A 13,180-nucleotide genomic window follows, 5' to 3' on the forward strand; every position below is an offset into this window, starting at 1 on the left:
CACCACTACTACAACTACTAATAACTCCTACCACCGTTGCCACAACGACCACTACTAGTACTACCACCATCACCACCACCACCACTAGCACTACTACTACTACTACTACTACTACTACTACTACTACTACTACTACTACTACTACTAACTACTACTATACTACTACTACTACTACTACTACTACTACTACTACTACTACTACCACTACTACCAATACTACTACTACTACTACTACTACTACTACTACTACTACTACTACTACTACTACTACTACTACTACTACTACTACTACTACTATACTACTACTACTACTACTACTACTACTACTACTACTACTACTACTACCACCACTACTACCACTACTACTACTACTACTACTACTACTACTACTACTACTACTACTACTATACTACTACTACTACTGCTACTACTACTACTACTACTACTACTACTACTACTACTACTACTACTACTACTACTACTACTACTACTACTACTACTACTACTACTACTACTACTACTACCACCACTACTACCACTACTACTGCCACTACTACCACTACTACTACTTCTGCTATTACTACTACTTGTACTACTGCTGCTACTACTACTACTACTACTACTACTACTACTACTACTACTACTACTACTACTACTACTACTACTACTACTACTACTGCCACTACTATTACTACTACTACTGCTGCTGCTGCTGCTGCTGCTTCTTCTTCTACTACTACTACTACTGCTCTATTACTACTACGACGACTATGACTACTACTACTACTGCTGCTGCTGCTGTTACTTCAATTACTACTAGTACTAATAATGCTTCTACTACTACTACGACTACTTCTGCTGCTGCTGCTAATACTATACTACTTCTGCTAATTTACTTTTACTTGTTTATTAAAAATCATAAGTTCATATCTACCTCTGATAGCAATGAAAGCCTTTATTTCAATTTTCATTTCAGAGAAATTTTCAAGTGGCATTCCCAATTTTCCTCATTGAATAATGTCATTTTGCTTTAGGGATTTAGTAAGTCAAGATTGGTTGCCTACTCTAAAAGCGTTTATGCCTGCAGCCTACAATTTTACAAAGTACATGTAAAATGATGAATGCTCTTAGTTGATAAAAAAATGTTGGTGTTATTTTATATTTTATAATGTCAGAGAACACAATTCAAATAATTGTTTTATAGGAAACATCTTTGCATTCCTGCCAGCTATAATAAATATATCATACAAAAATAAAAATATCAATCAATAAGCTAATATCTCATCATGTGATATATATATTATATCATTGTTATAACAATATCACATGTGAAAAGCCCTGTCAATCAATAATAAAAAGGGATGTGATAGTAATTACTATATCACGACACACTAGATTGGACTATGATAATAGTCAAAGCAATTATGGGAGGTCTGATATGCATGAAGATTGTTCTGGCATGGATTTGTTTATTATGAGGGATACATTTTAATGACATGCCTGTCTGAGTCTTGACATAGATGGAGCTATTTCAATAGATGCAGGCAGTCCTCTGCTTCAAAAGTTATTTATGTATTTGATGATGGATTTTGTCTTTGAGTTTTTTTTATTTTGTGTCTACATTGTACATTGTATGTTATCCAGCGATGTATCAGTTTTGCAGTGCAGTGTTGTTGTTTTTTTACTTTGTGTGTCATTAAAAAGCCCCTTTTGTAGAATATGCCCTGTTGTTTTTAAGAATTTTCGATTGCAAGAACTCTGAAAGAAACTATGCAAGATTTTTGTTATTGCCATTCCTATGTCTTGTTTATATTATTAATGTTCATGTCCATTCAATTCTTTTATTTTTATTCTGCTGCCAATTTGTCATACTCTCACCATGAAAAATGCTCTTTGTTCAGTTTGCTGACAGCTCATATTCAAGCTTTTTTTGCAGGCCTACCTAGTAGTTAAAAACATTTGAATGATTTGCAATCTTCTCTTATTCTTCTCTTTCTTAGTCGTCTAGAATTTGACAGGGGATTTGTTATAATCATTGATCGATCCACGACCTCATGGGGCGACGTCAAGACGACCTTGATAAGAATAGCGGTACGTATGAAGCAAAAAAAAAATCTCATTTTGTGTAGATACTGTCGAATATCAAAATTTGTTTGAAACCTGAATGTTCGAAAATACTGGTTAAGCATCTGTTGTTGACAATTTAATAATGATCCTAATACTGTTACATTATGATAAACAGTAATATTGTGAATGAAATGTGAATTTGCCACAGTGAATTGTTTCAGACATATTAAACATGAATAGGTCAATTTGCTTTTGCTGACACTTGGTTTTAAATATCTAAATACATATTTTATCACTAAATCGATAATGATTATTATCGATTATTATCTTAGGATTAGTGAAGTCTTTTAATTTGTGTTGAGCATGATAATAATCTATTTTTGTCTTAAAGCATGTTATTCACAATTATTTATTTCCTTTTATAATTTTTTCTGTCCTTGTACATCACAAAATCATTTCTTTTTATTTGTTTTGTTTTGATATTATTTCATGAAGGATTATTATGTAAGAATCTAATTTTGCCTTTTGCTTGCATGCATTAATCTAATACTATATAGTGTTTCATTATGCTGTGCAAGATTTGTCATGGTAGTGCAACTTTATCATAGGCCTACTTCTAATATCCTCAACTTTAGATTTTGTGTACATGTAGCTAAAGACGTAGATTAGTTCATGTTTTTATTTAGATTATCATGTTTTGGTGCCAAAAAAATGCTCTGACACTAACTGATTTCATATGTTTGTAGCTCATTAACAGATAATTATTACTCCACATGGCATGATAGATGATATTATAATACATGTATATGATGCATGACGTGAAGTACACCTTTCATTTTTATACTTTCTCATATATAGTAATTTCATTGAGATGAATATTTACTAAATTTAAGTACAATTGAAACCTGTCTTCAGTTTTCTGAAATCTACCTCTTCAGTTAGATACAGCTTGTGTCATTAACATGCTGAGAGTTCGGCCTTATACACATGCATGCATCTCTTATTTGTATGTGGAATCATAAGGAACCTATGGCTGTACTGTCAATAAAAAGCTGTAATTGTTTGTTGGTTCTGCCTATGAATATCTCTGTTGACTTTTTTTAAAACCAGAATATGACAATTCTCTTTTATCACTCTTCCTTTCTCTCTGTGTTTAATTATTATGCAGCCACTCTGCATCTTTTGCTTATTATATTTAAGATCAATACCTTTGTTTTGCTATAAATTGTAGACTTATGAACATGTATAAATGGAGTTTAGTGCAGGGCTTGCTTGTTTCATCAATGTTGGCGTATCTGAAGTTGATATAGTGCCCTCTTATGGCTGCTGTGCACTGATATCTGGAAAAGGTCTGTAAAGCCATAGATCAACGTATCATACTGCAGCTACAGGAAAAACTTTATATCCACCATGTATAGGAGATCAATAGAAAACTATTGACTAATTAAAGAAAATATTAAATAACTTTCATAGGAGAGCTAGTCAGTTATTCCAATGTTATATTACAATGCAATTTTTCTTCTGAATTCAGAGTTTTCATACTAGAATTTTTAGGCTCTCATATTGCTTATGATGACTACTTGCATAAGTATTGCTTTTTGGAAATTATGTCTCTCTTGCGAAACAAGTAAATTAATACTTTTGTACGAAAAATAAATCTTAAGAAAATGTAAGTGATAAAAGGGAAATATTAGAATTTTGTTGTAGATTAGATAGGCTAAGTATATCTCAGTCGGTAGAGTGGGGGCTTTGGATTTTGGTGCGTCAGTGCCCTTTGGTAAGGCATTAATCCTCATTACCAGGTCCCTCAGAGAGCAGTTTTGGACAGTAAGAGTGGCTATATTGCATCAGAATATCATCATAGAATGCTTTTCTTCATTTTGGCCCACAAAATCAGCTTTAAGAAATGAAACAAGTGTGCACGTAGTTACAAAGAACCGTATAGCATTTCCATTTATATGAATGTTAGGATAGAAGAACATTGCCAATTAATATAGCGCCATCTATCTAGAAATATTCTATTCCGAGGTGCACAAGAAAAAAAAGAGTGAGAAAGTTTGGATGAGTGTCAAAGTGCCAATAACTAATACTGTTAGAAAAGATTTGAGTTTAGATTTGAAGGTCTCCAGTGATTGTATAATTCTTAAATTTAACGGCAAATTATTCCAGAGAAAAGGTGCTGAGGCTGAGAAAGCTCGTGCACCATATGCTACACGTGTCTTGGGAGTCTTAAGAAGTTGCTGGTGTGATGATCTCAGGCTTCGAGCTGGTGCATAAGGCGTGACAATTAAATGCCTGGCTTGATCACAGGCATAGGTGCCAAGGCTGGGGATCGAACCCCAGACTTTCATGTGTCTCGTCAGGCACCTTAGACCACTCAGCCACAGCACTTCCTAAATTCTTTATAGCCAGATTGCATTGAATACTGCCCTCTCTAGTTGAACTTGTCTTCCTGACTGAAACCACAAGTGTAGCTAATAATAAACCGTCTGCCTGGCTGACTCACGGTGTCTCACGGTGACATGGGGCGTACATCCTCTACCTATATACTCCAGTAGGGATTGGTTCAAGTAGGACCCAGTCAGATCGGGCCAAGAGAGGATATTCAGAGTTAGCATGGAAAACAGACCAATATGTACAGTACAGCTACCACAGCCTTTATATTCCTTCTGGATTGTTTAAAGCAAAAGTGTTGTTTTAAAAGTATACCAGACACTTTGGGGTATTTGACTTATTGTAAGTGTGGTGTTGACCTCGTGGTGGTGTTGATCATTTGGTGTTGGTGTTAGGCCAATCTTTTGGAACAGCATTAAAAACTGAAGCTTGTCCTCAGATGAATCTTACTCGGTGTGTTGAAAAGGAATATGATTTGATAATAATATCATCAAACTAACATTAGGATTTAGAAAGGCTTAAGAAACTAGCAACACCAAAGAAAAATGTGAAAACACCCATCATCTTAAACCTTAGCCCCCCCCTTCCCGAAAAAGGTGATGAAAAAGTAAAGAAATAAAACCCCTAGACAACATGATTCATTTTTATGAAGAAAAGGAAAAGATTACAAAAGGGCTGCACTCCACATTTCTTAGAATTTAAATGAATCCACATCTCCTTTGATACGCAATGACAGAACAGATGATGTAGAACTAAACATAAAACTATAGATTGAAAGCTGAAAGAGTTATATTTATGCCCTTTCATATTTAGAAATAAATCTTTAAAATTCAATTTAAGTTCAGAGTTGGACAGGTCAATATTTATTGTCTATCGAGATGTACTGTGGCCTGACTTGTGCCTTGCATTTTTGGGAGACTGTAATGAATTTGCCAATAGAGGGCCATTGGCCATCAGACTTTTTCATATTTGCACCTCATGAGCATTATCTCATCAATGTGACAATGCATTATGTTCATGTACATTGCACATCTGAAAAATTAAAGTGCAATTTTTATTCAGATTAAAATCTTTATGGAACACCCTCCTGATGGCTACCTACAGTAGATCCTGAAGCATTAATCCCTTGTATGTATGACAAACCCAGGTCAAACAGGTGTATGGATTGACTTTTTAATCAAAATCATGAGAATTCCATCTCACATGGTATCTGCAATAATCTCTTAACAGTTGCAAACCCTCATAATTATAAACAATCATGACAATAAAAACTCTTAAGCAATGATAATGTTCTTAGATAAAAGCAACATTCAAAGTTTTTCAATACACGCGTAGCAAATTAATGTTCAAGCATATTTGGGACGGTCTTGTAGCATGATGTGTATCAGTTGCTTTTGGGGTTGATTTCATCAATTGATCAAACATATTCAGTTGTAGAAATCAGTCTTATGACCAATGATTTAGCTTTATGATACATTCCCCTTCCTCTCAAATAATATTAATACAATTTTTCTTTTATACTGAACAGTATTTCCATCTGAGATTGCTGTAACAAGTGCATTTATGAAACTTTATTATTAATAACAAATACCTGTGCAACTGTTATACAAAACAAGTTTATTCTGACATTCAAACCTTTAATGCAAACTTAGAGTTAAATCATCAAATAATCATTAATCACTTTGTATTTTTTAAAAAAATCTGACTTCAAAATACAGTTTCATACAACAGAGTCCCTTAAAAGACTATGCCTAAAAGAAATGAATGTTCATCCTAGCTCTTTTTGGCAATATTCATCTGACTCCTTATATAAAAATGCCAATGTTAATAACAACATGAGTCGGTATTGTGAGAGGACTGCATCTTCAGGTGTTAAGATACACCATAGAGTTTGAATATAACACCAGATCTGGTTGATATAACAATCAAAATAGCATCAATGGGTGATGAATTAACACCATGAATTTAACACTGACCAGAGCAAATGATAGGTGTTTACCTCTTGCAACACCTTTCACTGTCATTTTAACTCTATACTGTTTTTTTTTTAAAGTAGAGTTAAAAAGGAGTATTGTATGAACCTTACCTTACAAATCAACCTCATACTAGCTGGTCAGGGTCAGTTTCTGACTAAACTTTAACAGAAGTTTGGGGCTTGGGCATGTGATTAAAAAACTTCTGCCAAACGGAGAGGGGGGGGGGGGGGCTCAGTGATAATTGAGATCAAAATTTATTTTTGATAGCCAAACAACAAACAAAATTATACAGCTGCAGTAATTGGATAAAATGAAGTTGATCATAAATACAAGTGTACGATATGTGTAAAAAATGATGATGATTATTTAGTCTTATGATGGAATCAATCTTTGTTTCCGTTAGCAGGTCCTTTGGATAGGCCTTAAGCCGTCTATCTTCTGATTGCTTGCTTAGAAGCATTCATGCTTTTGGCAATTATGTGACAAAATGTCGTCACCAAAATTGTTTACCTAGTTTTTTAATTGCAATTTTATTAGTAGAAATACTGCTGAGCAATCACGTACTGTAAAACATGATAATGAATAATTGTTGATAATCACCATTAAAAAGAGAGAAAAAAAAAACATTATTATCAATTATTTTATTCTTTTACAGAGTACCAACATTGATTCTTCCGATTCATTTTACAGCCTAATGTTATTCATGACGTGTGTCACACGTAAAACTTTCAGCAGTTTCACTCAATTTAAAGACTTTCAATTGAATGATAGCTATCTTGGCAGTGATTTCTCCCCTTGATAAATTGAAGGTGAAAACTCAAACATTGTATCTGAAGGTCAAATTACTCAGTCATAAAGTCCCATTTAAGTAATTGTTTTGTATTTTTGGCTCCTCTCCATATTCCCAGCAACCTTGTCCTATTGTAATATCATAGGCTGAGTGGTTTATTTGTTCTTTTCCATTTGTGAAAATACAATATTTAGACAATTTCATTGCCTCAGTATTTATATATCATATATGAATATAACATCAACAAAGTAGTGTAATGTAAAAAAAACACCTCAGTAATCTTTTTTGTAGTCCTATTGGCATATATGCAAGTTTTTTCTTTGAATTTACCATCCAATATATCATTAATGTTATTTGATGTGCTTTATTGTGCAATAGGAATTACTATCCTCTTCATTAATAGTTCAATAAATATTCTGTTATGTCCAATTCTCGTGGTACACGATATCTACTGTACAAAAACAGAATATTATTAATGCTATATTAATATCAGTGTCTTTCTATGCAGTAAAAATGACCAACAACATCAATAATATCATTTGCAGTACTGTAATATATGATATAACTTACTTTCTACCTCATTAATTATATATGCAGTGAATTACTATGCAATAGAATTTACTATTTCATTGACATCATTTGCAGTGCCTGAGTACTATGCATTAGAAATGACCAATACATCATTAATATCGTTCACATTGCATTTATACTATGCGATAGAAATTACTAACTACTTCCTTAATATCATTTCAGTGCATTTATACTATGCAATAAAAGTTACTAACTACCTAACAAATGCCATCTGCAGTGCCTTACTAACCACTAAACCCTCTCTGATGAGCTTGGACCACCTATTTCCATATGTTTCTTACAGCAGGGATACTTTCCCGGAATCATCCAGGGCGTCTATGTCATCAAACCAAGAGGATTCCTCCAGAAGACCTTCTCCGAGATGCGCTTCAAGGGCCTCAAGGATGAATTCAAATTCAAGGTGAGTGGCATGATCTACCTCTTGACACCTTGGGCCCATTTCATAAAGGTCTTGCAACTGCTGTAACTTTGCCATTATGACAACTACCATGGAAACCTTGATTTTGATTGGCTGCTGAGCGCTGTTACCATGGTAGTTGCCATTATGGAAAAAACACTTGCAAGTCCTTTATGAAACGGCCCCTTGACTGTGTTATTCCTGTAGGCTTCGTACAGGGGTCCACCAGGCTCCATTAGGCAGGAGCTTACCATGTTGACTTCTGAATTTGCACACGTATCCACCTTGTTAGGGCTTCAAGGCTCTCCTGTATTACCCTGGCTAAGCTAGTCTACTTATTCCGGTGCTCACAGCTTTTTGTGGATTTACTTCTTGTCAGTACCAATTTACCTCACCTGGGTTAAGTGCGGCACAATGTGGGTAAATTTCTTGCTGAAGGAGAATATGCCATGGCTGGGAATTGGTCCCTCTGATTGAAAGACGAGTGTCTTAACCACTAGGCCATGATTCCCCCACATTCTGTTATTCTCTTAGGCTTTGTACAGGGGTCCACCGTGTTCCAGTAGTGCAGCATCTGACAATGTTGACTACTTCTATTATTCCCATGTAGGCTTTGGACAAGTGCTGTCTGGGGAGCATTTCATCAACCTTATTTCATCCGAAAAGTTGTCAGATCTAACAACTTTGCTTGATTATAATTGGCTAAGAAGTTCAGTTGCTATGGTGACTGTCTGACAGGTCCTTTCATGAAATGCTCCCCTGGTTGTAGGAGGCACACAGATTTTGCAACAGTCATACCAACAACACCAACCCCTAACTGACTAACGGTATGTCCTTGACTTGGTTCCTAAAGCCACCCAAGACAAAAAAAAACTTATCAAGGTATAGATTCAATTGGAGCAGCTAATGAAATGACAAAATATTCATCAATTTCTCTTAGACATCACCTCCACTCATTACTCAAGCTTTTCCAGCTGTTTGTAGCACACATTATAACAGAGCATATGAGAACAGTTACTGCTGCATTTGACAGACCTTTGGAGTCCACCAGAAAATCCAAGTTCGCACGATTTGACAGGGATTTACAGAGAGAGAGGTGGAAGGCTTGAGTTGACTTTGACCAATATCAAAGTCATGGAGATGGACATTTTCGAGCTGAGCAATCAGGGAAAATAAGGAGTGAGATAAAGAGAGAGGGAAAAGGGGGAGAGAGGAAGCACAGATTGTAGAAGGGACAGGTCATTTCTAAACATCTTGTGTACATACTTCAGATGTTATAAAGATCTGAGAGTGAATTATTTTATTCTTCCCAAAGACTACATCTAGACATGATGTAGGCCAGCTGGGATTATTGGGACTCCGGAGCAGAGGGACCAGGAATTTTCAGATCCGGCAAAGCTTTCAGGGGTTCTCTGAGTGACGTGACCCGACGAATTATTGATTTCCCTTTTCCTATGCCCCCAGTATCCTGCCCGGGGTTAGTCTTAAGCCTTTCAGACACAATGAATCTAAGTCCAAATAGCATACAGATATTGACTGCTGATGAGGACATAGTTGAAACTATTGCCCAAGAAGATCTCTCACAGAATTATGACCTGAGACTCGGCTGAGGGGCATATAGTGCAATTTCGAGATAAAGGAGGTATAATTATATGTGACAGCCTCTCATCCCAGAATGGAAAGTCAGCCAGTGTTCATTTTAGTCTTTTACAGAATTAAGCAAAATATGTCACTAAAAGCAACTGAGATTTTAGAATGTACGGAAACCCATTATATTGTACCTATTCACGTCTAGTGAAGGTACATGTCGTAAAGCACATCCCTCCTGTTTCTTTAATGCACAATGATTGCATTTTGCATTTCTAAAAAGTGATGTCATTAATAGAAATATCTAATTTGGAGGTTTATGAACCCACAATGACATTTGATTTTGGCAAAGTCTTCAGAAATTTTTCATTCATTTAAAACAGATTAGTATTTTGGTGGTGCATGTAGATCAGAGCATCATTATATTTCTACAAATCTAAACAACTCCTCCTCATTCCGTGCAGTGGTTTTTCCCCCAGCCAGTCCCGACAGACCCAAGAGTTTGATTCCGTCCCTCTCGATCCCAAAAGGGATATGAGGCACATGGTTGACGTCACGTGGCTTCTGTTTGTGTGCGCTTGCTGCTACCGTTGAGGTGTAGTCATGTTCAGCAGTGTGTGCCGCTGAGCGTGCATCCACGGAACAATGTTTTAGAAGAGAGCTATGTGGACGTGAGTCAGAGACCAAAAACCAACAGACAGATAGGTTGTTAGGAGATTGCAGTGGACGCCCACTCTCTCCACCTCTCTCTCTCTCTCAACTCCTCTCTCCTTCTTCCATTACGACTGTTCTTTTGTCCTCGCACCTGTGGAAATTCAAAACCCAGGTTTGGAGAACAAAAGCAGGTAGCGGTTTAACGAAGGAAGGAATCGCTACACTTCCCTTCAGGAAATCTTTGTTATTGGTCATTACGGCCCGTCAGAGAGTTTTGACATTCCTCCAATTGCGCCTATCAACACTCCCTGAACTGTCCCTTGCCACCTTGCATGGTGGTCACCAATCCTCTTACACCACTATCCATTCCAGGAATATATGTGGTTACCTTTGATGACCCATCACTGACCGATCGTGGACCCCATCATCTTCCGTGCCACTTGGATTATTTTCAAGGACCTATCCTAAATGCTGTCTTTGCTCCTCCTGGAACCTTAAGAGTCACCAATGAACCCTTTTTGTTTTCTCAAATATTTCTCGTTCAGATCGATCTTGTGGACAGCACCTCCGAACTTCATGCTCGGATAGATCCCTCGCAGCTTACAGGAGAATTTGGCGGCACTTTGAACTTTGACCTCAAGGGCTGGATTGAAGACAGAATGGTACGTATTTCAACAGTGAAAGGATTAGGAATTGCAGGTACTCTGGTATGTTTCAGTCATACCTTTTAATCAGTTATAAATTGAATATCCAACTAATCAATAGCTTGCCTTTTTGCTCTTATCTTGTGTTTAATATATTGAATTAGCAAAATTTTTCTCCTTATTTATGAAAATTTTTAATTTCCATATTGTCAGGTATTTGGATGATTTTTGTTGTAGTTGACATCATTGATTTTAAGTATAAAAAGCATCTTGGGAATTTCATTAAAAAATATTCATAAAAAAGCTACACCAATAAATACTTTTAACAAATCTCTTCTTATTAGGGTTGAAAAATAAAGCATTATGGTGCTCTTGATATTGACTCCCCTCTGCCACAAGAAGTCTTTAATTAATCAATTCATCATTAAAAGACTTGCATAAAAACGCTATTTCAATTGTGTCAAGTACTGTGCAGATGACAGGAGGCCTTTAACTGGGACACTATTTTGCATGGGCAAGTTAAAATGTTATTCTGCAAAGACTTCAATGTGCTTATGGTGACAACCTTTCTGTTCGCTGAATATCGCCATATTCTTCCCTTTTTCCAGACTTAACAACAGAATGTGTACTTGCAATCCTTTATTAATGTAAAATGTATGTTTGCTTTGTTTGCTTTCAAGTTTCTGTAGGTTTTGTCGAACACTTTTCTGTGGAGGGGAGCATTAAATATCATAAAATACACCAAAACATGCTATATCTCTCTAAAATAACCCCCGCTATACTCCTGCCACTTTCGGATGTTACCTCCATTCAGTCTAATCCTGTGTTTAATTTATGGAGTAGAAAAATAGCAATGTCATCAGAATTTGATTGGAAAATCTTTTAAAAATCAGTATTAAACACAGTTTAGGGTTGGTAGGCCCCTCACCTTCACTGCATGGGATTTGTTGTGCCATAAAAAATAAAGTAAAAGTAGATTTAGAACAAATTGACCTTCGATGTTCAGGCCTCTCTAAATAAAGTTTTAAAAGGTTATTTTTTAGGCTAGGTGTGCATATGCCCTTGTTAAAATTTCATCTTCTATTAAAGGAGGATATATCAAAAATGGTTATACAGTTTAATGTGAATGTTTTGTCCTTTGTATATTTCATTTTAATTCAAATGCTACTTGTATCTCCAGTACATGGAAGGAATGTTTGGAAACACTTTTTGTTCGTCATACAGTCCTTTACAACTGTTCAAATTTATATTATGTGTTGATATTTTCTTTGAAATCTCTCTATCTCTAATTCATCAACTGTCTTAAAATGGGGCTTTTTAAATTTTATTGCCAAACTTTGTTTATATCTGACTGAAAATTATCTATGTACATCATTTACCTTTCTCTGACATAATGTTTGAGATCTATGGTGTATGTGAAGTAGTGAATAAGCTACAAGTGATGAGTATGCAATTTGTTTCAAATAAATGCTTCAAAGAGGGTGTAAATTTGGTCTTATTTACTCATTTACTTCCTTACTTTTAACATAATTGAGATTAATTCTCAGTGCCCATGAAGCACCTGGGTAGAGAGTGGCAGTAATAAAAAGTTACCATTTATCTTTTAATCATCAAAAGAGATGGTGATTTAGGTAATCAGGTCAATCTAATAATTGTTAGATAAACTTACAATATACTCAACTAACTCTTTGCACATCATAGGTATAAAGCATTGGATTTTCATATCAAATTTTTCTGATGTGTCATACTGTTGATGAATGTTCCGAGTATTTATACCATGAGAATTCCAATATACATAGGATAATTCACTACTATGTATAGTTACAGATATCTCTTTATAGCTTCAAGAGTGCCACTATGTCGCTCATGATCTGATTTTCGGATGACAATAGACGACAGGGATCAATTTAAATTTGTTTCGGTGTTCCACACCCTTGCTTCCTGTCCCTGAGGATTATGGGATATGCTTTGACAAGCCTCTAAAGTACAACACCTGTAGTATAGGTTTACGTGTGAAGTAGTTTGGTGAATGATGATACACATAATATTGGTGAATAAGTACAAAATATAAAGGAGTAGA

The 13,180-nt window shown here is 35.6% G+C and overlaps 1 protein-coding gene across 10 annotated transcripts in view; it reads left to right on the forward strand.

Annotated features, from left to right (window-relative positions):
• Positions 1 to 13,180, forward strand: part of LOC121429483 (guanine nucleotide exchange factor DBS-like) — a 114,868-nt gene that overhangs the window by 32,214 nt on the left and 69,474 nt on the right. For 7 of the 10 annotated variants that reach the window (XR_005971939.1, XM_041626508.1, XM_041626516.1 and 4 more), the window contains 4 exons: positions 2,001 to 2,091; positions 2,563 to 2,571; positions 8,102 to 8,218; positions 11,002 to 11,118. Coding sequence is in view for 9 of the 10 variants with exons in the window: in XM_041626508.1 (XP_041482442.1) it covers positions 2,001 to 2,091; positions 2,563 to 2,571; positions 8,102 to 8,218; positions 11,002 to 11,118 (334 nt within the window). In the remaining variant the exon portion in view is untranslated. The remainder of the gene's footprint in view (positions 1 to 2,000; positions 2,092 to 2,562; positions 2,572 to 8,101; positions 8,219 to 11,001; positions 11,119 to 13,180) is intronic. The other 3 variants (XM_041626510.1, XM_041626514.1, XM_041626509.1) reach the window with 2 other exon arrangements.

The sequence above is a fragment of the Lytechinus variegatus genome, chromosome 16 (assembly GCF_018143015.1).
Source record: "Lytechinus variegatus isolate NC3 chromosome 16, Lvar_3.0, whole genome shotgun sequence".
Lineage (NCBI taxonomy): Eukaryota > Metazoa > Echinodermata > Echinoidea > Temnopleuroida > Toxopneustidae > Lytechinus > Lytechinus variegatus.